The 27,025-nt window shown below is 36.7% G+C and overlaps 3 protein-coding genes across 3 annotated transcripts; 2 read left to right on the top strand and 1 right to left on the bottom strand.

Moving 5' to 3' along the window:
- Nucleotides 1-161: 161 nt before the first annotated feature.
- LOC132564423 (monocarboxylate transporter 12-like) lies at nt 162-10,222 on the bottom strand. Its single transcript, XM_060229077.1, has 7 exons — nt 9,962-10,222; nt 7,731-7,999; nt 5,985-6,101; nt 5,574-5,717; nt 5,013-5,286; nt 4,240-4,883; nt 162-3,114 (listed from the first exon to the last, which is right to left on the bottom strand). The coding sequence occupies exons 2-7, from the start codon at nt 7,981-7,983 to the stop codon at nt 2,954-2,956; spliced, it is 1,593 nt and encodes a 530-aa protein (XP_060085060.1). The 5' UTR covers nt 7,984-7,999; nt 9,962-10,222; the 3' UTR covers nt 162-2,953.
- LOC132564424 (uncharacterized) lies at nt 9,748-26,440 on the top strand. Its single transcript, XM_060229078.1, has 9 exons — nt 9,748-9,809; nt 19,214-19,355; nt 20,317-20,459; nt 20,683-20,799; nt 21,083-21,196; nt 21,379-21,531; nt 22,164-22,372; nt 22,471-22,629; nt 26,044-26,440. Exons 2-9 carry the CDS (start codon nt 19,216-19,218, stop codon nt 26,281-26,283), a joined length of 1,275 nt encoding a protein of 424 aa, XP_060085061.1. The 5' UTR covers nt 9,748-9,809; nt 19,214-19,215; the 3' UTR covers nt 26,284-26,440.
- Nucleotides 15,157-17,941, top strand: LOC132564413 (LIM/homeobox protein Lhx3-like). The gene is made up of 5 exons (XM_060229065.1): nt 15,157-15,379; nt 16,009-16,183; nt 16,425-16,627; nt 16,847-17,188; nt 17,585-17,941. The coding sequence occupies exons 1-5, from the start codon at nt 15,214-15,216 to the stop codon at nt 17,866-17,868; spliced, it is 1,170 nt and encodes a 389-aa protein (XP_060085048.1). The 5' UTR covers nt 15,157-15,213; the 3' UTR covers nt 17,869-17,941.
- Nucleotides 26,441-27,025: the final 585 nt, after the last annotated feature.

Here is a 27,025-nt window from a genome sequence, read left to right as displayed (position 1 = left end):
AACAAATTACTTTAAAATTCAATTCAGAGAGAGATTAAATGATGCTCTATGAACTTTCTTGTAACCTGTTCTCAGTGACAGACTGGCAAAGACTAACATAACATAACTGAAGGATTACCAGTAAACATTTATTCAATAGACAGTAAGTCTACTTTCAGGATAGAATCTGTATACACATGAGCAGTCGTTATTAAGTCGTTAGACTACATTATGTCTATAGGACACTGATCTCACCAACTGGTACAGGATCCCCGAGTTGATAGTGACCATGTGATCCAATATATGATAAATACTGGGTATCTACGACGGATATAGGGTTGTAGATGGTTGAAACATAATCGTAGGGTTTATACTGGGTTCCCAGTTGAGTCCCAAAACTGTTTATTGGGTTCAATGCATTATACTACATATATCGACTTCATAATTCATTTTTTTCTGAACATGATTATTGTTTCGTTGTTTGTACACGAAGAAAACCCCTAAAACATCTAGCTCTGCCTACTTCATAATGGTTGAAGGAGTTTATGGCAACACGCCACCTTGCGGCGGATCTGTTGGCGCTATTCTTTATCATTTATGGTATATCTGTTTACATTCACCTGGTGTGTGGATCGCTGTCATTCAATGATGTTAACAAAAAAACTGACTACATACACCATAAGATATACAGATATGTGACAATGTACACAAACAATTAACAAAGAATAAATCACGGATTTATCAGGGGGAAAATATACTATTTTTATTTTACACGTTGCCATTTGAAATAAATCTTTACCAGAGTTGTCGCTCCTTAAAAGTCACACTACACCTCTGTAAGCGGCTCACGGACTAACCAGTAGTTCAGTAGTTGACGTCACGGATAGGATCAAAGTTTGACGTCGAGTAAAACTACGGCCATATCCCTGACAAATCCAACGAAGGATACAACCGTATATCGTTTTGTCTACCATTGATCAGTGTAAAAAACATCTTTTTGAAAGGTAATGTGTTGAAATATCCTCGCAAAATTACCATCACTTTTCACCGATATCATATTATATGAACATGTATCTTAAGACCACGTCGGCAACTGAAAGGTGGTAGTACAGATTGTAAACACGACAGTTGCTGACTGATTACTTAAATCTGCCGTGATATGAGCAATACTGTTTATAATCATATAAACCAATGTAGTTATATTCCAGATGAATAAATATATATTTTCAAAATAACAAAACAGAAAAATGATTAAATACTTTATTATTTGATACAAATATGTCTTTTTAAAAGAATATTAAAATAGCATGAGCCGTTTACAGAGGTGTCATTAGGGAATCGCAATGCACTCTGGGAGAAACTGGTTTGGAATGCGACTGGTTCGTTCATTAATGAATTTCGAAGGCTGAAAAAGGCGTAAATTTGCTGCGAATAATGTCGCGTTGTGATTTGTTATAAAATAATCCATCATTAAATTATCAAATGTATACATTTTTGTTCTTTGTAACCTTATAAATATATCATAAGCTTTGAGAGGAATAAGTTTAGTTTCATGCTAGTATGAAAGAAACCTAATTTGCAAACTGAATGAATGCGTAGCGCATTCACGGTAAGTTTGCAATTTTTTTTCTTTCATATTAGCATGAAATTTAAAAAAAATATTTTTTTATATTTTATTATTTTTTTTCAGTTTTATCATCACAAACACAACAATACATTGTACATCATAAATCTTCAAACTACAGCAAATTTGTTGACTTTATGTTCTTCACACACAAAGCAGATAATTAATTTTTCACCACACACATACCAACAGACAACCCAAGTGCACACTGGTATTGAATATACCACACATATGATACTAACCACACATACAGCTTACATGTACTGTACATACACACATGTAGTAGCCAAATGTCACACATACAACACAAACCACCACTAGTACTGATTAAAACAATAATGTATGTTCTTGGTATGAGACCATGCATCCTCTGAACAGTATTGGGTTATTAATAAAACGTATATATAGATCTATAGGAGAATAGTGAATGTACATGTATAATGTATATCTTACATACCCATTGTGTCAAAAATGTATCACCTTGCATTCATACTTCAGCCATAATCAGAAGACATACATACCTTTTACATGTATACTTACTTACAGAAATAGTTTTCAAACATTTTCATACAATTGTGACTTGAAAAAATAATAATAATAAAAAAGAATATTCCTATAAAAGCTTAATTGTGTGAAAGGTTATGCGTAGGTTCTGGATACGGCAAGATAACACAACGGATGTGAACTGTTCCAACAAGTAAACCAAAGCGACTCAAAATGATGACGTAATAGACAGTTTCATAATAAAACTAACTCTACATAAAAAAAACATACAACTTGAGGAAATTATTCACAATTTTCATTTTTTTAATATTTCAACCTATTCCACGACCCCTTTAAGGAAGCGACGGTTTATCCGTACACCTCAGCTGCAAGCAACCACAGGACCACATCAACATCACGAGACTTTGATGTACCCGAGTTGTGCACTTCCCCTTTGACTCATAATATGTTATGTGGTTTACACGCAACCCAGGCGTGTCTAAAGCCTCGTGATAGTAATATGGCACTGTGGTCCAGGTTTTGTACAATTTTGATAAACACTTTGAATAATGAAAACTTCAAAACCCCGTCACATAGTCTTTATTGCACATTATTCAAACCTATATTTCTGGTCTGAGAAGACCCATGTCCGTCATACGATGATTGTAAGCAGAGTGTGAAGTGAAAACAGCCACAACACAAACACGAAGTTTGAATCATCCATGTTAAGACGACCCAAAAGTTCCTTGACTTAGCTAATGTGGTTAAATAAATTAGGCAGAAATCCATAGAGCAATTATACTTGTTAAAGAGCAGATGTGTACCCGAAACCACCGAGTCGTTATCCTAAAATTCAAATAACTCGTGTTAAACTTCGTCCATTTCCAAATCGTCTGTGTTCGTCCTTCTTCTTGTTTTGATATACTGATACATATTGCCAATAAGGAGAATCAGAGCACCGAAGAAGTTGATAGCAGCTGCAACATAAAACCCTACGGCAAACGAGTGCAGATTGTCCTTCAGCCAACCTAAAAATAAAGTAAATATTATTACGACATTGTAATATTTTTATTTAAACATATTAAGACAAGACGTTATGTTTAAATACAATTATTATGCGAAGAGAGAGAGAGAGAGAGAGAGAGAGAGAGAGAGAGAGAGAGAGAGAGAGAGATCGAGAGAGAGAGATCAAAATCTACTTGAGTTAAATATATTGTAATACCCAGTAAGATATTTTGTTACTAAGTATATCTAAGTTACAAGATGTCTTCATGAAGATATCTATTTTTAGTTATATTTCCTTTCATACAATTTTATGCCAAGACCCCTATTAAAAACCAATGCTCAATGACGTCATTGTGGCATTATGAAAAACTTCTATACACGTCGATATGTCTGCTTCGAAAGAACATACAAGCGTCCAGATCACATTCTGAATCCGTGAGAAGCAAATGTTAATATGGTATGTGGTATGAAATGTGCATTAAAACCCTATTTACAATCCCTATCACGTAAAACGACACCCTTTTGAAAATTATCTACGCAACCAATCTTCACACGGCAATGTTTGATACTAAAGCTGATACCTATGTAGCCAAGATTCCGACTTCGATCCTTAAATTAATCTTACGAATAATCTCTTAAAAGTATCTACGGAAAACAGGATAACATCCTTTCTCAGCCATCTATGAACGCCGGAATGACTGATTGTAAAGCATATATAAATGCGAAAAAGAGCGCTTGAAAATCTCAATAAGCTGCAAGATGACATCCCGAAAGGTATCCGTGAACGCCAAAATGACGCCCAAATCTACAGTCTGCATAAAAATATAAATGAATTCCACGATGCTTTCAATAAAAATCGTCAATCACATATCAAGACTGCGTCCTCTATAAACCATCCATGAAGACCAAGATGACAGATCGAAAAGTACCCATTGAACACCCATGATATACATCTGTAAACGCCAACATGTTTCCGTTAAAAAAAACACAAATAATTGTTTGATATGTTTGTAAATACTAAAGAAACAATCTATGAATTACGCCCGGATCTCACATGGATGTTAGTACCATCTACCATCATGTCTATTGTGTGATGTAAACACGCCAATATCTGCTTCGATCACCCTCCATGTGCTTGTAAGATGTACCTGTAATTGGGGGACCAAGAAGAGTACCAACACCTTGGAAGCATATCAGGATCCCAAACGAGCTCGACAAAGCACCAGATCCTAAAATATCGGCAAGTATCACAGATTTCTGAGAGGTGTAAGTACCAATTAGGAGTCCATATAATGCTGCTATAACCGCCAACTGTACAAAAGTCTCAATATAAGCCAGCGCGAATGTAAGTGTGGACAGCAGGAAGAGAGCACTATTATAGACCAACATCCGGAATCTCTTCACCCGCTCCACGTCCAGGACGACACCGGACGCCAGACGACCGATCGTGTCGAATATCCCTGCTATTGAGAGAACGTATGCCCCCTGTAGGCGCGTCAAACCGATGGAATACGCCAAAGATGGGATAAACACAAGCACTGAATTAAATGCCAGTGCCAAAAACAAAATTGCAACACACAACGAGCTGAAAGATGGATTCCTCATTAGGCTACAGTCTATAAGTTTTTTCTTAGTATGTTCACGTGGGTGTTTAACAGTGTTTTTATGTGAACACAGTGTACATTTCAACATCCCTAACACCGAAAACTTTACTTTCGGGGCAGCATTTCCTACAGATAGGTTTGAGTGCAGTTCTTTGTCGTGTTGAATACTTGTTCGCTTCGTGGAATTTCTGAAAGAAGAATAAATCGGCTGATTTTCATACACATTTTTTAGAAAAAAAAACTCCAGATTAAAAAAGTATTCCGTAATATAAGGTTATTTGGCAAGATAACAGTTATACCCGTGGCGCTCTACTCACAAGTCGGTAGTCCTGCGTTGAAACAGAGCACGGTATTTGTTGAGTGGCATGTACAAGGACCCTGCTATACACAGTTGTAGAGACAGTCCGGACAGAATCATCATGGCGCCCGTAAACCTCAATTCTTTGAACAGACGGTTTATGATTGGGGGTATAAAAAGAGTTCCAACTCCTCCCCCAGCTGTCGCAAGGCCAACTGCCAACCCACGTTTCCTTTTGAAATATTGGCCCACGATCACCAGCCCGGGAGTGTAGGCCAAAGATTTACCCAATCCTATAAACACAAGTCGATATTTAATTAACAAAGAAAATACCTAAATGTTAACAGAATCTTGATTCAAACAAATATTCTATGGAACTATGACAAAATAAGAACAAAAAAGTACAAGGATAATAAGACCAGGTATTCCGGAATGGTAGGCGTCTTCTACTAGAACGAAGTAATTATGTGTATCAATCATGGCATATTGAGTTTCATGGTGCGACTAGTGTTTCCATAGCAATCTTTTACAGAAATTTGTCAACATGTCATAATGATAGTAATAGAGATTCGCTACGTACCACAAAACAGTCCATATGTGAAGTACAAAAAGACGATGCTGGGCCCGAATCCACTCACAAACACTCCGATAGAGACTAGAAGGCCTCCCATTACCACTACGGATCGACAGCTGTATTTATTACTCAGCATACTAGATATTGGGCCTACAAAATATGTAATTAACGTTACATTTTTTATAAATGAGATCGACATTTCTGAAAAGAAAGAAGGATGAATACATAATTTCTATAAATTACTCTTATGTAGATTGTATTGCGTATACATTAACTATTGGTATTTAGTCAGTTACTTATTTAAGGTGATTAAGAATACTATTTCACACCAGTTGGTACATGATCGTACGTTGGTTGTATGGATAAGTACTTACAGTGCTTCAAGCAGATAGTTAAACACCTAATACTTTTATGTACCAAACAAGAGACGAAGTGTAGAACTAAGGGAGATCACCCAAGCAGTAGCTGCCGCACCGGAGTTGAACTTCTCCTGGAGTTCGAGGAGAATGACGCCACCAGACCTCTCCAGGCCACCTAAAACAAACGAATTTCCATGTGCATTCTTTCTTTAAATATTAATGTATATGGTATACATTACAGCATACACTATCGTTGACGCGATAGTAAACACTAGTATGACACTATTTGAATATCCAACCAGCCAACGTGATTTTATGCTGGGCAGGAATATCATCCTACCCTAGAAGTTTATTTAGAGTGACATCATTCCTCGTGAGAGAGCACCACCTGAATGTATCATTCCGGTGATGGTTTCAGAATATTGTACATGTTTGCAATAACAACCAAACCTGATGATATGTTTTCGAGATCTAACCAACTTCTACCCAAAGTATCATTTGTTTACCACAATTTATATTGAAACGGTTATTCATATCTAAATTGACCATCCTGACGGAAATTTACTTTCTTCCTATCTCGCACGACAAAATAATTTCTACATACATTGCTTTCACTTATCACACAACCTTTCACTTTCTACTTACCTCATTACTCTTAATTATCTTTTGGAGTTTTTTTTTTTTTACTTATGTTGAGTATCACAAGTGAACGGCGTTTGAATCTATGAAGCGAAATTTGAGATAACATAACGTATACGAATTAATGCGTTCAGGATCTTGTCCCGTTTTGGAAAATGTAACGACCGCTATATAAAGTCATGAATGGGGGATTCGTTCACTATAAGGCTGAAAGGCAGAATAGCCGTAACAGTAGAGGTAAAATCCGTTGAATAAATAACGATAATTCCGGCACTTTCTCTTGTTAACGGATCAGAACAGCTAGGAATGTTTTAAGTTAATTATCGTGCACTGTTGCCTATCCTTTTTGTAATTCTGTACTTAAAACATTTAAAGGATTACCATTTTTAGAATGGATTTCAAGAGACTTATGACTGGTTCCACAGTGGAACTGTTCATGCTGTTGAGGCGATGGTTAATTCAAATGTAAAACTCGAGTTTTGAGAACGATGAAAAGTCTTAGGTTAGCTCGTAGTTTGATAACTGAACATGCCAGATTCTTACAGCGATGAATTTTCTTAGAAGCTTAGTAGCTACTCCAGAATAATGGCCGTCACTTAGCTAAGCAGGGCGGTACTTGGTATATTTTTTCTGTTAATAAATTGCTTAACTTTATATCTGCCTCCATTGTTTTTCTCATCAGTAATGTTCATCTAATATATTTTGAACTGAATGAATTATGTCAATAAAAGAAACAGTCTAAGCAAAGACAAAAATAGACGTAATGGATTGTTTTGGTTATAAACGTAATGTTGTCTGAGCTACGAAATACCAGCTAAAATACATTAAATTTCATTTTCGGAACAAAGTTTTAGAGAAAAAATGAATTAATACTTTAGCTTTAAATATTTTATTTCAAATGACAACGTGAAATGCTTCTCCTTCTGTCCATCCCCTCCCCTCCTCCCATTTCTAACCCCAACGACTTCTCATACATCGGTGTAACAAAACCACATACTGACATAAACTAACGACCAATGTATGGTTAAAAATACTACGAGACTAAAACCATATTACATTACTCTATCTTTGGTAGAAACCACATTCTAGTTGGGTTTAATTAAGTGTACTATCGCATAAGGACACCAGTCTTTTCACAGTTATGTAAAGTATTGTATCAACTTACTCGTGACAAAATGTGATAAGGTACAACCGACCACACACCACCATCCCCATCCCCCATCTGGTACCAGTTCTTCCTCCACATCTTCCTCCCCGAGACTCCCCTCGGACGGCGGGCGGCTTCCCGTGTGGGCTTCCAGCAGCTGTGTTAGGTGATCAGTGCTGCCTTCCTCCTCTATACCCCCCGGCTTCGTTACGGGGGAATACTGGTCCGGATCCTCTCTAGGATAATCCCTCCCATTACCATCGATTTCCATTGCATATAACTTCACACTGTCAAAACACAACGGAATGAAAGTAGTGTCTAAAGACAGATCACCGATACTTCGTATTCAGCAACATGGACTAAAGCCACAGAAATATTTCACGTTCACGTCCAGAATAGTCGCAATCATCTCAAGTAAATCTAGCTGCGTAAACCCATGCAAACCTTATGTCATTTAAAACGTTACAAGCAGTTCAGTTGATAACTTGATAACACTGAAATGAATATCACTGTCGTGATCAAGTGCAAATGTGTTGGTGTCTTACGCATTAACTTTGGATGCAATTGGAGAATAAACAACATTAATCAATCTATATGGGCAATTTCATATTTGACCTTTGGTGACCTATATATTGACCTTTGACATAATTCAATATAATGACCATTTGTGACCTATATATTTACTAGATATCACTCAACATTGTTAATGTTTTTACATAAATACTCGAATCCCATGTGAAATTACGGACAGTTTGACCAATGACCTTGATGACCTATACTGGAGAAGCTAATTCATAATACTTCGTCCATTTGGCTTCAGATCACAATTATACTTCTGGGTCGTTGTGCAAGATTGTAGTTCATGACGTAGTTCATGGCATTTTATAGTAAATAATTTGCGAATTTAGATATGGCAGAAATGTGCATATTTTTCACACAAAAAAAACTGAACAATATTGCTTCAGAATTTCATGACATAGTGTGTGATAAGGTTCAAGTTGGACTTTTTTTGGTTATTTTTAGCATTTCCCTTTAGTGAAGAAAAAATAGCTTTTCTTTGAAAGCCGCTCATGCGGTCACTGTAGACTTAAAAAGATCCGTTGTACTTTTAAATAGTCAATAGTAACAATAGTCAAAGTTCGTTTTCCTGTGTTAGAACAGGACAAACATTCATTGTGACCCGATGTAGTTTGCTAGATGTATGTGGTGCATATACTTCGTACAAATGCACTTAAACGTTTGGAGGTTGTGGTTTTACACTCGAGACATAAGTGACTGGAAATCCTATGTTGTGATATCAGCAGTAAAACATTAAGGCAGTTAAAAGCCATTGACCTGCTAACATGTGTAGTATTCACTGTCTGGTGTACTTGTCGCACGTTGAAAACATCAGTAGAAATTGATTAATAGACAGTGTTGGTATAGTGTAAAATACTTATTGAACATACATGTACATCAATGCAAACATTCAAAATAAAATGTATCATATATATTTAATTTGACATGAAAACCTTGTTTTTGTAGTTACTCCCTATATCGCAGTCAGGTTATATACCACTTCGGCGTCCTTGCCATCTGGTCAGTAAACCTTTCTAAACAGCTTCATTTTCATCATTTGAAGGAAAACTTTGCATGGACACTTACATTTGACAGACGAACGACAAGAGTCATTTGAATACTGGCTAAGACATTACAAGATTAAATAACATAGAAGGAGATGTGAACGAATTAATGAAGAAATGTAACGATATAAAAATCAACTCTAGAAAACAGGGTGTAACACAGATACCATCGCTGGTTTGAAACAATATGTGCAAAATTAAACGGTATCGGAATAATAGTCTCACTAAGAATTATAAATTGAAAGCTATCTCTGTCATATAGATCATTAGGGACTGTTGAGAGTAAAGAGGGTACCATGATCTGTACTTGTACGCTCTAAATAAGAGACAAATGTACTTATGGTATGTGTCGGTACCATGATGTGATCACTGTTATATTGTAATATGTGACGGGCTGACCTCCATGGAGAATTTCCAGCCGAAGCAGTGTACTTAGATTGTGAATCCCAAGAAGTAGACTCCCGTCCGTAAACAGGTAAATCTGTGTCAGCTGATCGTAAACAGGTGTCTTGGTTATCATGTGTATCGTGTGTTATTTTACGTGGTCGTGAAAGCGACAACGTGTGACATAGTACAAAGGTGATTGTCAACACAAAACTACTCTAAACACTGTAGCTTGTAACCTACCTGGAACAAAGCTTGTCCTGCCTTTCTTCATCTAAAAATCAGTCTGTATCCGGAACAACAATCTAGCATCACTGGCAGGCATCGGAGATGTTCCATAATATTTGCCACATCACGCATACTCGGGCATGGAGTGGCTCCAGTCACTGTGCTGTCAGCTGGCTGGGCGTGTTTTTGTATAATACTCATATTTACCCTATATATACACGCACGGCAACACACACATATCCATAATATATATGTTAGAGATAATAGATAGATGTAAATACAAGTGTAAAATACCCCATGTTCAGTTGACCTCCGCCAGCATACGTAAACAGGATGGTTCTACAAGTCGCATCGACGTTATGTAAGAGTGGAAAATCTCAGTGACCGTCGGGGTTATCTGTAACACTGGGAAGGTCACAATATCGAATTTAACTTATCATTTCAGAGCCAATTTAGTTACACTAAGAAGTTCACCATGACACTGTGTGGAAGGCCACACTATTTTATATGAATTCCCATGACAGGAGATAGCAACAATACCAGTAAATTCAGAACGACAATAGAAATGTCTCTACGATGTTAGAAAGGTCACATACTAGCGAGGTCACAATAGTATCGTAAATGCCAAGACAAGAGTGAAAATGTCACACATATTAAAAAGGTCACAATGAGAGTTCAAAGGTCACAAATATTAATAAGGTCACAATGAGAGTGGAAAGGTAACAACTACCAGAAAGGTCCAAAACATTAAAAAGGTAAAAATAATATTTGAAATACTACTATGATACTGGAAATGTCAAAATTGTATTGAGAGATAAGAAAGATAATGAAATTGTCAATTTATACCAAAAAATCCACAATGGTACTAAAAGATCACAATAAAAGCTCAAAGGTCAGAATAATAATAGAAAGATCACAGCAGTAATTCAAATGTCAGAATAGTTATAGAAAGGTCACGGTAAAAATAGAAAGGTCACGGTAAAAGTAGAAAGGCCACGGTAAAAATAGAAAGGTCACGGTAAAAGTAGAAAGGTCACGCTAAAAGCTCAAACATCAGAATAATAATAGAAAGATCACAGCAGTAATTCAATAGAAAGGTCACGGTAAAAATAGAAAGGTCACGGTAAAAGTAGAAAGGTCACGGTAAAAGTAGAAAGGTCACAGTAAAAGTAGAAAAGTCAGAGTTACAATAGAAAGGTCACAATAGTAGAAGAAAGGTCAGAATAACAATAGAAAGGTCACAATAGTAGAAGAAAGGTCAGAATTACAATAGAAAGGTCACAATAGTAGAAGAAAGGCAAGAATATTAATACAAAGGTCAGATAATGATATAAAGATCACAATGATAACACAAAGGTCAAAATAACAATATAAAGATCACAATGATAACACAAAGGTCAAAATAACAATATAAAGATCACAATGATAATATAGAGGTCAAAATAACAATATAAAGATCACAATGATAATATAGAGGTCAAAATAACAATATAAAGATCACAATGATAACACAAAGGTCAAAATAACAATATAAAGATCACAATGATAACACAAAGGTCAAAATAACAATATAAAGACCACGATGATAATACAGAGGTCAAAATTACAATATAAAGATCACAATGATAATACAGAGGTCAAAATTACAATATAAAGACCACGATGATAATACAGAGGTCAAAATTACAATATAAAGATCACAATGATAATACAGAGGTCAAAACGATGATAATATAGAGGTCAAAATAACAATATAAAGATCACAATGATAATACAGAGGTCAAAATAACAGTATAAAGACCACGATGATAATACAGAGGTCAGAAAAATGATATAAAGATCACAATGATAATACAGAGGTCAAAATAACAGTATAAAGACCACGATGATAATACAGAGGTTAGAAAAATGATATAAAGATCACAATGATAATACAGAGGTCAAAATAACAGTATAAAGACCACGATGGTAATACAGAGGTCAAAATAATGATATAAAGACCACATAAATACTACAGAGGTCAAAATAATGATATAAAAACCACATTAAAAATACAGAGGTCAGAATAATAATATAAAGACCACATTAATAATACAGAGGTCAAAATAATGATATAAAAACCATATTAATAATACAGAGGTCAAAATAATGATATAAAAACCATATTAATAATACAGTGGTCAGAAAAATGATATAAAGACCACATTAATAATACAGAGGTCAGAATAATAATATAAAGACCACATTAATAATACAGAGGTCAAAATAATGATATAAAAACCACATTAGTAATACAGAGGTCAAAATAATGATATAAAAACCATATTAATAATACAGTGGTCAGAAAAATGATATAAAGACCACATTAATAATACAGAGGTCAGAATAATAATATAAAGACCACATTAATAATACAGAGGTCAAAATAATGATATAAAAACCATATTAATAATACAGTGGTCAGAAAAATGATATAAAGACCACATTAATAATACAGAGGTCAGAATAATAATATAAAGACCACATTAATAATACAGAGGTCAAAATAATGATATAAAAACCATATTAATAATACAGAGGTCAAAATAATGATATAAAGATCACAATGATAATACAGAGGTCAGAATAAAAAGTTCATTTAAATTGCAAGGTGGCCATCACCGAACCGTTACCAAAAGGGAGTGGACTGCACTTTGATTGAAGTTGATCAGCCCAGAAATAAGATAATATTGGGTGTCAATAGTGATAGAATGCTACGCCTAATTGACTAAATCATAATTGTTTATGATATAATTAGATGTAATTTGTCAGTCCCTGGAGCGGTATTTATTACCTTTCAGGCGTACAACATTTTTCCATTTAACAGGTCGCAGATCTTCAGATGAAAATTATAATATAATCCAGTGGACTTTTTACTTCTGACTTTAATGCAAATAAACAGAAGTAAACAAAACTAAGGTTAGGGAGAAAAAGTAATATTAAGTTCATATTTAAAATGAAGAAGGTATTTCTGATTACCAACCGATACGTGAAGCAATCAATATTCATTGCTTTCATGTTAAGGAGTCATAACAAAAAAGTTCGATATTAAAAACCGTCAAATGTATTGTCCTTGTCTTACCCTTACCCAGCTCATGACGTAGAATGATCGCTGTCAAATATCCAAACCCGTTAGATGTACAGTATCGTATTAGTATTACTACGGCCAACGTCCGTAAGTAATACCAACGTTTTGTAGTAATCGCAGTCAGGGACACCTATATGTCGAGATACACTCTAGATAAACTATTTATTAATCATTTATTTAAATCAAATTTTCAGTTTATTTATTGGAACTTCGAGTTACGCTGTTACGGTACAACTTTGATTGTAGAGAGTTTATAGAAAAGGAATTCATTTTTAAGGAGGTTTCTGAAATATGTAAAAATCTTAAGACAAGAATGTCTGGTGGTCCAGACGATCATTGTGTTTGAATATGGTAAGTACTGTAACAATTCATTAGCTACACATAATACTTATTTTTTTTCAATCTGATTGTTAATTATGAATATATTCTGAAATCCTGGGAACTTGGCACGATAACCACGTTGTATAAAGGTAATCGTTAACCAAATGACGACCTAAATAGTTACAGGGGTGTTATATAAACTCCTGTGAGACACTGTTGTCTACTCGTCTAAGCCCGATTCTATAAACATGTATATTACCAAACAGCTTTTGTAATTCTTAAATTTACAAGAAAGTGTTAACTGTAACCCAGAAAATGGATCTGATGTCTTTGTTGCTTTTCTACATAGTAATAAAGCATTCGACTCGGTATGGCAAGAAAGTCTGTTTTATAAACTTTATAATATGGGCATTGAAAAGGGAAAATATGGAATATTAAGAAACAAATGTGTTATCGTTTAACCAGTAATGTTGTGCTTAATGGTCTTAAGTCAGACAAGGTAATTATTAGACGTGGAATTTTACAAGGTGGACCTTTATCAATGATTTGCTAAAAGAAGTTGAATTTAGAGGAAAAGGGTCATAATTATCATTGACTTCATGGTCTTTGTGGTGATATCATCGCCTATGATTTATCGCCAAAATAACTGGGGGATTTTAGAATTAACTCCATAGTCATTGTGACTAGAATCCTACCACACAGTGGCCTGTTGTAACTTGGATCATACATAAGCATTGTCTATGATAGTGTTGTGCATGACTTTTTACACCGTGTTTTCGCGCTTTCGTGTTAATACATAAATCATTGCTAACCGAGCGAAAGAATATCTGTATTATATCGTTATGTGCCTAAAGTTGTGAAATGAACCACACAAATAATGTGTTAATATGTTATTGAAAGGTGATTCATGTATAACTGTATAACAAGTTATTATGTGAACATGTGTAGGTATGTGTTTGTCCGTGTGTATCTGTGTGTATGGGTCCTTGTAAGTTTCTTTCTTTCAATATTGTTCAAATTTGTGTGATATCCTCCCGCCCCTCCTCTTTTTCTGTAACTCTTCTGAATTCTTATGATCAAGAAGTACACAAGATTGTAACAGATATTATATATAACAGTCCTTCGTATGATCTCACTGTCTGGGTCTTATCTCTCACTGAACCGTCTGACTGCCTGACCGAATTTCATTTACGTCGGTAGTAAACGAGTAAAAACAGGCAACGCCATTATCAATATCTATAGAAAGTTTGTAAACAATATAAGTAAACAAAGGTTGGATTCTTTTAAAACTACCGTTATCCTAGACAATATTTACCCGTCTGGTCAGCCGAATTACCTGTAAGTCTGTAATGTTGACCCCAGCTACAAGCAAGTCACTCGAGGGGGTTGATCACCTGTTAAAACCTGACCCCAGACGTCCGTCGTATTTTCTCATTTACCCGTCTGTAGGTGAATCCCGACCCCTTTCTGAGACATGCTACCTGCAATCTGGGCGTCGCGGATCTACCCTAAAGTACATTCACGCGTTCACCTGAACAATGACCCCGTTAATCTATCCGGAATCATGGTATAATAGGAACTGATTAACTTTACATACCTGTATATGTTTAATTTATACGGCTCTACCTGGAATGTTTGGTCTACGAGGTCACGATAAATAGCCAGGTCACTCTGAGAATCTTCATAACTCACTCACATCTCGTAAACGACGGATGACAAGTTTTACTCCTGGACTACTCGAATTTTGGAAAAATTTAAACAAGTGTCGAAGACGCGTGATTTCTCTGTCGTTTATATTTTTACCCATACTATAAGTAAGATGGGCACATGTACATCACCCGATATACTGGAAAGGCTACACTCATCTACATCAGTCCCAAACCCCAGGGTGCATCATCTCACGCCAGTCGCCATACCCCACGAGCACCTGGCTGTCCCCCAAACTCAGGAGCAACTTTCCATGGTCGGAAACAACTGGAATGGAGGTGAGAAATGAATGCGAACGATGTAATGTTTTCATTGCTTATTCATTTTATTGAAAAGACGGAAAGATGTTTTTGGCCCCCACCTTTACCAAAATTCAGGATATGTCACTGATTTAGCAATAGAAACAGGATATGTTGAAGACTAACAATAATTACCAGAAACACACTGCTGTTTTACCCATCTTAGACTCTCCAAACGGACCAAACTTGTCGATATTCTGAAAGAAATTTAAGAAAATCCAAACCAGCAGAAATTCAAAAAGGGGATTTTCGATAACATACAAAATCAGTTTGCTAACTTTGAATGGTAAACAGATTTTAAAATATTACTAAATATGTACTGTATTCTGAAGCTGTGTGTTTCCCACTAATATTTTAAATTTGGCTTGTAGGATGTATACACCATTATTTCAGATGTTTACCTGTCAATGTTCTTTATTTATGTTTTAGTCTATATGATATAATGCCATTTCGTATGACCACAAAGATTAATGCCTAAAGCTGTCCGTAGTATTACATTTGACCCTTTTATGTCTTTATTTCTGGATCGTATAGAGTAGATTGATGACAAAAAATAGACTTTATGTTGTTTACAATAAATCGAAATAATGTTTTATTTCCTTCCACAGTAAGCGCCCCAACTTGCTGTAGATGTGGAAACGCAATCTTCGACAGACTAGTGGTTCGCGTGCAAGATGAAGTAATGCACAGCGCATGCGTTCGATGTACGGCGTGTGGCGTGGAAGTGTCGAATGTTTGTTTTTCTGACGGGACCGACATCTATTGTCAAACTGACTTTTACAGGTGAGCTCTCTAGGTCATAACAAGTGTGACCAACACAGTTGACCCCAGTAGATTAGTGTCACAGCTTTTTCCCGTAGTTTTCATTAAATCTGACATCAGTTTACTAATGAGCTATAGTGTGTCTTACTTAGTTGTACTGACGGGTTAACCCATTTAAATTCCTTGAAATAACGTAAAACATATATGAAAGATATGTCAATTTTTGAGTTTTAAATCACCGTTGTGTAATTTTCATCTACAGGAGGTTTGGCGGAATGTGTTCTGGATGCTCTGGTATGGTAGCTCCAGAGGAGTCCGTTCGAATGGCAGGCAACAACATCTATCACGAGACCTGTTTTGCGTGCGCAGTGTGTCGCGTTGGATTACAGACCGGTGATAAATTCTACATTCGGGAAGACGATAAGCTTTTATGCGACCAGGACCTCCAAAAAATCACAACTCAAGGTAAAAAATGCAAACGTTGATGCAAAAGTTACTGACATCTTAACACACAAGAACGAGGAAGATAGCGGTCTTGTTTTTACACATTTTTTTCTTGTACGTATATTTTTTCCATCTAGTTGAATTAAGTACGAAACTCTCCATTTTATGTATAGGTCCTAACCAAAGTTACTATTTATTACTATTAAATATTATTACGGTTATGTTTCTGTTTATTTATAGCGTCAGAGGACCGAAACATAACCTCCACTGGTGACGGCCACACAAGTAAACGACTCGCGTTAAACCTGAATCATAATCAGAGGGATATATTAGAACATGCGTATAGGAGTAACCCACGACCTCCACGTCACATCCGGCAGAAACTGAGTACTCTTACAGGCATTGAAACCAGGCTGATACACTCGTGGTTCCGTAATAAACGAAGCAAAACCAGGAGTCGAAGAATAAGAAATATCCGCAGAGGATGTGGTGGCAGAAATCAGGATTCTGGGCTTAGTGACAATGAAACAACTTCCGGTTCTCTCTCGGGTTCTGGAGACGATGTGCAGAATACAATAAATGGTAGGTTTCCTAGAAAAACGAGATGCGATCCAATAAAATACAAGCCAAAATCGATGTCTATTTACTACAGTTTTTAACATATTCTGTCTACGTTTTATTATGTTCTTCTGAAGATTATTCTGGTGATTTGTCACAAAAGTGAAACTGTACGGAAGACACACAAGTATTAGCACATTTTACAATTGTTAAATCATTACAGTAGAGCAAAATTATTAATTAAACTGTATCACACAGAGGTTTCGTCTTTCTAGGACTCGTCAGTGATTCTCGAAGCATAAAGTCCCATTTTTCAAATTGTCCAACTTTTACTAATTTCAAGTTAGATTTACACGCATGTTTGCTTACTATTTTCTTTTCAAAGTCATGTATAATTTTTGTTCTTAACTCCTTTTTCAGAAGTGCAGTACCCGATGAATTACTCCAGTGATCTGTCTACTCTACAGACCAGCGCTATCGCCAGATCACCTCTCAACAGACTAAATACCTGGCTCAAACACATAGATTCCCTGGCAGTAGACGCGGTCCCACCTAACATTGAACTGAAGGCGTCAGACTTCACACGAGACGGAGAAATAAAGCTGGACTCCAACAGAGACAGCCAGAATCAATATAGCGACCTTCAATGGTATCAACGACAGGTGGAGCATCACGATAGCGACACCTGGATTCCTGCGATTTAAAACAATTTTACGTCATCACTATGCTTTTCTCCTTGTTTTATCGCTGGAGTAGAACAATTTGAATCCAAGCAGGCAACGCCAAGTGATGACGTTTTTGTAACGCAAATTGTTTCAAATTAAAGTTTGAGTGTTGAAAATTAAAATATTTATTTGAAGTGTACACATGCGTGTTTTTATCATTACCTGTCGGTGAGACGATTGTCATAATGTTACCATCTGATTATGGTTTATAACAGGATATTATACGTCCCTGGTTATAATGATACGAGCACAGCTGTAGACGTAATCGTTAATGTGACGGTGTAAGGGGAGATTTATCTGCTGTAGACGTAATCGTTAATGTGACGGTGTAAGGGGAGATTGATCTGCTGAGGACGTAATCGTTAATGTGACGGTGTAAGGGGAGATTGATCTGCTGTGGACGTAATCGTTAATGAGACGGTGTAAGGGGAGATTGATCTGCTGTAGACGTAATCGTTAATGTGACGGTGTAATGGGAGATTTATCTCTTGTAGACGTAATCGTTAATGAGACGGTGTAAGGGGAGATTGATCTGCTGTAGACGTAATCGTTAATGTGACGGTGTAAGGGGAGATTGATCTGCTGTAGACGTAATCGTTAATGAGACGGTGTAAGGGGGGGATTGATCTGCTGTAGACGTAATCGTTAATGAGACGGTGTAAGGGGAGATTGATCTATTGTATACAAAATCGTTAACATGGCGGGTTTAAGAGACAATCTTTACGTGTCTATAATAAACAAGCGTCTTTTCAGAATGTCCGGAGTATTTTCTATTACCTAACCTACTGCAGCATTTCAAATGTCAAATGTATGTCCCTACACCTATGTCATATTTGAGCTTCGCTGGCTTACAAACGTCTATTTCTATTCTTAATCCTTATGATTACAGCGTCCATGCGTGTTTTAATGTTATGTCTGTTTATATGATAAACATCCGGAAGTAATATAACAACTAGATATTTATGTAACACTGCGTGCTTAAGGAAGAGAAAATCGTTTTTTTTAATATACATGTACGGCTCATCACTTATTTTACGTGACTTTGTTTAAGTTTTTGAAAACAATTCTGTAATATTATGAACTAAACGACTATTGTTGTAAAACGTGCGTGTCTTTCTGTGGTCTGTGCATCCATCCAATGTTTTAAAATATTTGTGTATTTATTAAAACTTATCTTTTAAATTTGCTCCCTCACCTCTGGAGTCAACAATAGCCCTCCCCCCCTCCACCCCCAATCACCTCCACCAAAAATGGTGGCATTAACTCGATGATATTATTGTACATATTTTAACTTGTTTTTTGTTTTATGTTCAATCTTGTCCAGCCATGGGATCTGAGGAGATGACACTTCCTCCGTTTGGTCAAGAGATGAGAGAAAAAGAGTTCTGTATGAGAAAAGGCTCAATGTTTTTAAACCACGGCTCATTCGGAACGGTACCGAAACGTGTGAAAGACATTCAGAAACGGTAAATTTTTTTTATCTCAATCAACTATTCTTTAAGTTAACAAAGAAAAACCAAATATCCATGTTTCCGGTTTCCCGACTGTCTCTTTTATTTTACTACCGACCCTATTTTTTTCAACATTCGGCAAAAACAGATTTACTCTCCGTGTTGATTTTGCCACTTTTTCTGCGATTTCCAGAAACACTAGTAGAATGAGGTCAAGCACTTAGAAACTTATGTATACAGATAGATGTGGTACGTTCTCTCGACACCTTTCTGGGAATACTAAACTAACATCTACAATGGCTACCACTATACGAAATCTCTCTAGAATTGTCTTCTGAAACATAGTAACATAACTTTCGCGAGATTGGCGGAAACGGTAGATTTGCAGAATCAAGTCTAGAGAGAATCCGTGTATTGGCAACCATGTCAGAAAGTAAAATTGTTGGGAAAATTAATTGAAATCCATTTTTTCACACATATGCAAGTTAGTACAATTTAGAAAAGTGTTTTATATTTCAATAGATGTATGATCTGTAACATCACGCTGTTGTAAACTATATCAAATATTGCCTGAATGCCGACCCAGGCCCGAGCCTTAGAACCCCGTTTTTCTTAAGGAAGGAATTTTGACTACCGCCCGCGACCAAGACAAAAATAATCGCGGATAGATAGTCGGAACCCTTCGGATTAAACATTTTATAATATACATATGCGATAATTATACCTACCTTTATACCAAACACATGGGTATAAACCTTTTCGTAATCAATATGCCTTACTTGGGAGGTCAGTTTTAAGAGCAAGCAAACATTGTTTAAAAAGAAATCCCAACCTACCGACCCTATTTTACTCTGTCACATATATTATGAGATAGAAGTATATTTGAATTTGTCTCCTCTTGAATTCTAGGAATTATTTCAGTCAAACGTAAATGTGGTTTTAAGCGATTAATTTGTAATTTGATGTGGATGTTTAGCTACATTGACAAGATGGATGATCACCCAGACGACTGGTTCCGTCGGAACAACCTCGGTAAATGGAAGGAAGGGAGGGACGCTATTGCCGCGTTTGTGAACGCCGATTCAGAAGATGTTGTCCTTGTACAGAACGCAACTACAGGTGAGAGTAATTACTCATCATCCAAAACAGGTCAAAGGTCACAATACAATCGTTGTGATCATTGTTTTTGTGTTGATTCTCTATAACATCAGCTCAAAGGTTATTGTAAAATATTTACTGATGTGTAATTGCTAGAATTAAAAGGTCATAATTTTCTTCACAATGGGCTTTGTATTATCACACGTTCCTAAATATTTATGACATACGTATATATGTTTTTCAGGGGTCAATACTGTACTGAAGTCGATAAACTTTAAAGAGAATGATGCTATCCTAGCGACAGACAACACATATCCGGCAATTCAGTTTACGTGCGAACACGCGAAAGCAGCCAATAGTGGTATCGTTAGCGGTGTCATATATTCAGAATACTTCTTTGACAATACGGAAAATAAATCTTTCTTTAAAGAAAAAGTGGATGTCATAATTAAATTATCAACATTATTTAATTAGTTTCAAACAATACATTTTTACAACGAGCTATAAACCTATTCATAACGACTTCCAATAAGGAAGCATTTTCCATGTGAAACTCTATAAAATTAAACGAAATTTCAACATGTAAGTACGAACACAAAGGACATGGTTACCTTAGAATGGTCTAAATGACGTGACAATTTCAGGATCACAGTATTACAAAATGGACATCAACTACCCTATAATCTCGGAGGATGACGTAGTGGAACAGTACAGGCAGTTCCTCTCATCACATCCGCACGTGCGGCTGGCAGTTATAGGTAAGTCCAATTTTCTTATCCTTCCGGGACAAAGTTCGTTTGCGAAATTTCACATGTATACATCAATTTCTTCCGAGAATACTAGCATTTGATTACATTTCGTGTCCGAAAAGTGTCCTTGTATTTACAGTCATTTTGAATTTGAGGTTTTGAGACTTTAAAAATTATTTTTGTCGCCATAGATCACATTACAAGCTCCACCGCCGTTGTCATGCCTATTAAGAAAATCATCAAGTTGTGTCGAGAACATGATGTCATGTCCATGATAGATGGTGCGCATGCGCCTGGGCAAGTACCTATCGATTTAAAGGACCTGGATCCCGACTTTTACACAGGTCAGTAAGTCAGATTATCCTTATAAAGTGTCTAAGTTACAAGATACTATGGGTTCATTTCACCACCAAATACTGCGCTGCAGACATTCTCCTCTGACATGTAAACATAACTTTATGGAAACGTATCCATGTGAACATCAATCCATAAACCAGGCTTATATAAAACCAGTCATGCCCATTTTTTCCCTTTAAATAGTAATATGTTCAGTTTATCACCACAATGACCGCCATATTGGGAAAAATCTGTTCGGATTTTCTCTAGACTTATTTTTGTAAACCTAATATTTCCGCCAATCTCGCGAGAGCTTACTCTTGGTAGGTTGACAAGAACAAATCTATCTAGAGATATTCTCAGCTTTCGTCATTAAATTGCTTGCCATAACACATATGCAAGTTCGCTGAAAAAGGTTTTACATTTCAATTGATATATGATTTGTAACTATCATGCTGTTATAAACTAAATTTAAAAAACTGCCTGGATTCCAACTCCGGCCCGAGCCAATGTTTTTTTTGTATTCTGAATTCTGAATATCGATTGCGACCAAGACGAAAATAAATTCGCGGATAGATAGTCGGAATCCTTCGGACTAATTGCAGCTATGATGTATGTGTCAATATTATTAAATTTTCAGGTAATCTACATAAGTGGGCGTATACACCAAGAGGATGCGCTCTCTTGTATGTGAGGAGAGAACACCACGCCTGGATTCGGCCATTAGTCACCTCGTGGTATTATCTGAAAGAGTTTACCATGGAATTCTTCATGCAGGGAACACGTGACGATTGTGCTTATGTAACTGTGACAGACGCTCTTAAATTCTACGAGGACCTCGGAGGAATGGTAGGATTGAAAAAAAATATTCCATTCCATCTTGACAAAATTTCTACTGTTACACTATATATTTAGCATATAATCGAAATTTCCTTTGCTTTTGCCAGACTGCCATAACTGGGTACAACTCCTCTCTATTGGACCTCGTAACTGACAGGATGGTGACGGAATGGGGTACTGGCAAATTACCTATCCCTCGGGACATGGAAGCACCGTGTATGAAAATGATCAGATTGCCGCATATGGACCTATACGACGTAACGACGGTACGTATGTGTTGGTTACTACAGCTGTGCTTTCTTCATATGTAGTTAGTACTGTGTCATATGTTCGTCCTGTTGCACGACTTGTTGAGATTGAAGGTTTGATGTAAGACTTATTGTTGAGTTTAGAACTGATGTATTTTATGTTGTTTTGAAGGCCTAATAGACAGCTTATTGTTTTGATGTTTATGTTGTGTCACAGGCCGAAGTGAACCGTGTGTTGGACAGCTTATTGTTTTGATGTTCATGTTATGTTACAGGCCGAGGTGAACCGTGTGTTGGATAGCTTTTTATGTTCATGTTATGTTACAGGCCGAAGTGAACCGTGTGTTGGACAGCTGATTGTTTTGATGTTTGTGTTATGTTACAGGCCGAAGTGAACCGTGTGTTGGACAGCTTATTGTTTTGATGTTTATGTTATGTTACAGGCCGAAGTGAACCGTGCGTTGGACAGCTTATTGTTTTGATGTTTATGTCACAGACCGAAGTGAACCGTGTGTTGGACAGCTTATTGTTTTGATGTTTATGTTATGTTACAGGCCGAAGTGAACCGTGTGTTGGATAGCTTATAGTTTGGATGTTTACGTTATGTCACAGGCCGAAGTGAACCGTTTGTTGGACAGCTTCTTGTTTTGATGTTTATGTCACAGGCCGAAGTGAACCGTGTGTTGGACAGCTTATTGTTTTGATGTTTATGTTATGTTACAGGCCGAAGTGAACCGTGTGTTGGATAGCTTATAGTTTGGATGTTTACGTTATGTCACAGGCCGAAGTGAACCGTTTGTTGGACAGCTTCTTGTTTTGATGTTTATGTCACAGGCCGAAGTGAACCGTGTGTTGGACAGCTTATTGTTTTGATGTTTATGTTATGTTACAGGCCGAAGTGAACCGTGTGTTGGATAGCTTATAGTTTGGATGTTTACGTTATGTCACAGGCCGAAGTGAACCGTTTGTTGGACAGCTTCTTGTTTTGATGTTTATGTCACAGGCCGAAGTGAACCGTGTGTTGGACAGCTTCTTGTTTTGATGTTTATGTCACAGGCCGAAGTGAACCGTGTGTTGGACAGTTTATTGTTTTGATGTTTATGTTATGTTACAGGCCGAAGTGAACCGTGTGTTGGACAGCTTATTGTTTTGATGTTTATGTTATGACACTGGCCTAGGTAAACCGTGTGTCAGATAGCTTATTGTTTTGATGTTTATGTTATGTAACAGGCCGAAGTGAACCGTGTGTTGGATAGCTTATTGTTTTGATGTTTATGTCACAGGCCGAAGTGAACCGCGTGTTGGACAGCTTATTGTTTTGATGTTTATGTCACAGACCGAAGTGAACCGTGTGTTGGACAGCTTATTGTTTTGATGTTTATGTCACAGGCCGCAGTGAACCGTGTGTCAGACAGCTTATTCTTTTGATGTTTATGTTATGTTACAGGACGAAGTGAACCGTGTGTTGGACAGCTTAATGTTTTGATGTTTATGTCACAGGCCGAAGTGAACCGTGTGTTGGACAGCTTATTGTTTTGATGTTTATGTTATGTTACAGGCCGAAGTGAACCGTGTGTTGGACAGCTTATTGTTTTGATGTTTATGTTATGTTACAGGCCGAAGGGAACCGTATGTTGGACAGCTTATTGTTTTGATGTTTATGTTATGTTACAGGCCGAAGTGAACCGTATGTTGGACAGCTTATTGTTTTGATGTTTATGTTATGTTACAGGCCGAAGTGAACCGTGTGTCAGACAGCTTATTGTTTTGATGTTTATGTTATGTTACAGGCCGAAGTGAACCGTGTGTTCGACAGCTTATTGTTTTGATGTTTATGTCACAGGCCGAAGTGAACCGTGTGTTGGACAGCTTATTGTTTTGATGTTTATGTTATGTTACAGGCCGAAGTGAACCGTGTGTTGGACAACTTATTGTTTTGATGTTTATGTTATGTTACAGGCCGAGGTGAACCGTGTGTTGGACAGCTTATTGTTTTGATGTTTATGTTATGATACATGCCGAAGTGAACCGTGTGTTGGACAGCTTTTTTGTGTTCATGTTATGTTAAATGCCGAAGTGAACAATGTATTAGAGAGCGTATTGTTTTGATATTTATGTTATGTTACAGGCCGAAGTAAACCATGTATTAGACAGCGTATTGTTTTGATGTTTATGTTATGATACAGGCCAGAGTGAACCGTGTGTTAGATAGCTTATTGTTTTGATGTTTATGTTATGTTAAAGGCCGAATTGAACCGTGTGTTGGACAGCTTATTGTTTTGATGTTTATGTCACAGGCCGAAGTGTCCCGTGTGTTGGATAGCTTATTGTTTGGATGTTTATGTTATGTCACAGGCCGAAGTGAACTGTGTGTTGGACAGCTTCTTGTTTTGATGTTTATGTCACAGGCCGAAGTGAACCGTGTGTTGGACAGCTTATTGTTTTGATGTTTATGTTATGTTACAGGCCGAAGTGAACCGTGTGTTGGACAACTTATTGTTTTGATGTTTATGTTATGTTACAGGCCGAAGTGAACCGTGTGTTGGACAGCTTATTGTTTTGATGTTTATGTCACAGGCCGAAGTGAACCGTGTGTTGGACAGCTTATTGTTTTGATGTTTATGTTATGTTACAGGCCGAAGTGAACCGTGTGTTGGATAGCTTATAGTTTGGATGTTTATGTTATGTCACAGGCCGAAGTGAACCGTGTGTTGGACAGCTTATTGTTTTGATGTTTATGTTATGTTACAGGCCGAAGTGAACAGTGTGTTGGACAGCTTATTGTTTTGATGTTTATGTTATGTCACAGGCCAAAGTGAACCGTGTGTTGGACAGCTTATTGTTTTGATGTTTATGTTATGTTACAGGCCGAAGTGAACCGTGTGTTGGACAGCTTATTGTTTTGATGTTTATGTTATGTTACAGGCCGAAGTGAACCGTGTGTTGGACAGCTTATTGTTTTGATGTTTATGTTATGATACAGGCCAGAGTGAACCGTGTGTTAGATAGCTTATTGTTTTGATGTTTATGTTATGTTAAAGGCCGAATTGAACCGTGTGTTGGACAGCTTATTGTTTTGATGTTTATGTCACAGGCCGAAGTGTCCCGTGTGTTGGATAGCTTATTGTTTGGATGTTTATGTTATGTCACAGGCCGAAGTGAACTGTGTGTTGGACAGCTTCTTGTTTTGATGTTTATGTCACAGGCCGAAGTGAACCGTGTGTTGGACAGCTTATTGTTTTGATGTTTGTGTTATGTTACAGGCCGAGGTGAACCGTGTGTTGGACAGCTTATTGTTTTGATGTTTATGTTATGATACATGCCGAAGTGAACCGTGTGTTGGACAGCTTTTTTGTGTTCATGTTATGTGAAATGCCGAAGTGAACCATGTATTAGACAGCGTATTGTTTTGATGTTTATGTTATGTTACAGGCCGAAGCTTACCGTCTGATGGACGATCTATTTTATGAACACGATATACAAGTACAAATATTCTGTGTCCTTGACAACCTTTATGTCCGTCTTTCTGCTAACGTGTATAACCACACGGAAGAATACAGTTTGTTTATCAATCTGATACGTGATGTGTCATTAAACAAACGACCGATGTGCCTGAAGAGAAAGTCCGAAAAGAGTCCGGGGAATTCAGATATGCCTTTCTCGGAAAAGTGAACAACGATGGTAGCTTCAACGTAAAGCCTGTCGGAAGTAAAATGTTAGATGCATTGTGTTCGATTTAATTGATGATGTCAGACATATTCGCACAATTTTTCTGTCTTCACATATCACATGTCAATATAATGATTTGGTGAAAGATATTTTAACATAACCAAGTTCTTTGTTGTTTGTTGGGTTCATCAGCCACTGTCGTTTTGAAGCGAAGAATACAGAACGCAAAGGAGGAATGATATCCCACCATACAAGGCGAGCACTATCATACGTATACTATACAATGAGCGAATTACGGGACAAGGTACTATCCTTGTGTGTCAAAAAACTAGTTCTATAATAACGTAGACAACGAAAGAGCTGTGACAAAATAGCCGTAAAATTAAGATAATTAATTATTTTAAGATAATTAATTGGTGGTAATCAGTGTTAGTTAATTATATATCTTTGTGGTGGAGGGATTATATTGATTATATTTTCTTCATATATTGGAACATGTTTTAGATAAGTTAGAAGTTCAATGTACTGTTACAGTTAAGCAGAGAGAAGGATAATTATATCAAATATAGATTCTCTAAATTCCAAATGGACGTTCACATGCATCAATCTCAATATTGGGTTGAGAGGTTTGATAGTTTAACAGTGGCGTAGTCTATTTATCTCTCTTATAGTATTGGTCACTGGCAGGTTAATAAGATGAAATTTGAATTTATTAATTATATTCTCGAGTCCGCGAGTTTGAGCG

This window comes from Ylistrum balloti, unplaced genomic scaffold (genome assembly GCF_031769215.1).
Source record: "Ylistrum balloti isolate Yb309-2 unplaced genomic scaffold, AGI_CSIRO_Ybal_v1 Utg372270, whole genome shotgun sequence".
NCBI classification, from domain to species: domain Eukaryota; kingdom Metazoa; phylum Mollusca; class Bivalvia; order Pectinida; family Pectinidae; genus Ylistrum; species Ylistrum balloti.
This window is presented reverse-complemented; position numbering and strand designations above follow the sequence as displayed.